Raw genomic sequence first — 1,747 nt, forward strand, 5'->3', positions numbered from 1 at the left:
GAGGGAACAGACGTGCAGAGGCCCAATGACAAGAGAAAGCTTGAAGCATTTGAGGAACCCAAAGTCCTATAGGCCTGAGGGACAGACTGTGTTTTTACAGGTATTCATTTTTCTATTTGTGCATATAGGTTATACACCGAATGTGAAATACAGTTCCTCCTTCCCTCCAGAAAAAAAAAAACTATATACTTTGCATAAAATGGCCTATATATTGATTTTGTGCATCAAATAGTTACAAAACTTCTCTCCTCATTAATCCATAATCTACAATCACTAGCTGAGATGTTAATTAGGATTCATAGAATTAGCAGATTAATTTGGAGAGAACTGAATGCCATATCTTCCCACCCATGAGCATAATATATGCCTCTGTTTACCGACGTTTTCCTCCTTCAATAGTTTTATCATTTTCTCCGTAAGAGCTTTGTATATTTTTCTTAGGTTTATTCATAGGTACTTCATGGCTTCTGTTGCTACTATGAATATTACATTTTATTTTATTACACCTTCTTTTCTGTCATCACTGGCTTGATGAAATGCTATTGATTTTTATGTTTATTGCCTTTTAATTTTATAAAAGTGTGGGGGGAAGAACATAAAGCAATGTCTTGTCATCATGGTCCTTTTTTCTTCTTGGGGATTCATCTCTGGGAATTAAAACAAAGGACAGAGTAAACAATGTCCCTCGCCCCCACTCCAACACTGCACTGGATGGATCCGTTTGAAGGCAGAATTCCATTCTCATTACTACTGCACCCCCTAGTGGAAAAACAGACTGAATGCGTCCTATAGAAAGCTTCCACAGAAAGTTTTGGTACTTACTTTTCCTTAAAAATTTAAAACAGAAATCTTTTCTTAAAGAAAAGCTTCTTTTTTAAAAAATTTATTGTATTATGAATACTCATGAGATACAATGCTGATTGTCACCCCTCGTGGCATAATGTGAGGGTCAGATTCATACTGGAAGCATACCCATTACCAGAAATTGGCCTTTGTACCCTGTGTACCCCATCCAGTTATCCCCACCTCCCTCCTCCTCCCCCTATCCCCCCACTCCACTTTGTATCCCAAAGAATGGTCTCTCCCTCTGCAAGACCAATGCACTACTGTGGACTTTCTTTCCTTCCTTCTTTCTCTCTTAGCTCCCACATATGAGTGAGGACGTGCGGTATTGTGTGCTTTGCTTATTTCACTCAGGGCTGGCTGGTTAGCTCAGTTGGTTAGTGCAGTGTTGATAAGATCAAGGTCAAGGGTTCCAATCTCCGTAGCAGCCAGCCACCCAAAACAAAAACCCAGAAGAGCTTCTTTAAAGACATTGTCACAGTTTCCCGCTAGAAAAGATTGATAAACTTAGGGAATTATTGCTGGATGAGGGTCTTATTAATATGAACTTACATAAACTATATGAAAGAAATATTTATAAGCTGCATATCAATATACAAAGTTATTTTTTAATGGATTGTGTATTTCAGAATCATCACTGTAAACACCAATGATGATAGTTGAGTATTTTACATACAAACCTACAAACTGGAGTAAATATAAGCTCAAGGCAAGACATTGGCTTTGCTTTTATATTGCAGTTACATAATTTCCTCATGGGTACACACACCGCACTGTTGTTGAGCATTAGCTACTCTAAAATAGCAAAACAACAAAAAAAATGGCTTTGTCAAACTAGACATTTGAAAGAGCTGTGCATTTCAATCTCCACTTCTACCTTTCAGTTCTTTCTGGAATCTACTCC

General features: G+C 37.8%; 1 protein-coding gene across 1 annotated transcript in view; it reads right to left on the reverse strand.

Annotated features, from left to right (window-relative positions):
* Positions 1-1,747, reverse strand: part of OXCT1 (3-oxoacid CoA transferase 1) — a gene marked incomplete at its 3' end in the record, with an annotated part of 76,472 nt that overhangs the window by 51,787 nt on the left and 22,938 nt on the right. The window contains exon 6 of the mRNA XM_008590606.1: positions 823-827. Coding sequence (XP_008588828.1) covers positions 823-827 — 5 coding nt within the window. The remainder of the gene's footprint in view (positions 1-822; positions 828-1,747) is intronic.

This window comes from Galeopterus variegatus, unplaced genomic scaffold, assembly GCF_000696425.1.
Source record: "Galeopterus variegatus unplaced genomic scaffold, G_variegatus-3.0.2 Scaffold6227, whole genome shotgun sequence".
NCBI lineage: Eukaryota > Metazoa > Chordata > Mammalia > Dermoptera > Cynocephalidae > Galeopterus > Galeopterus variegatus.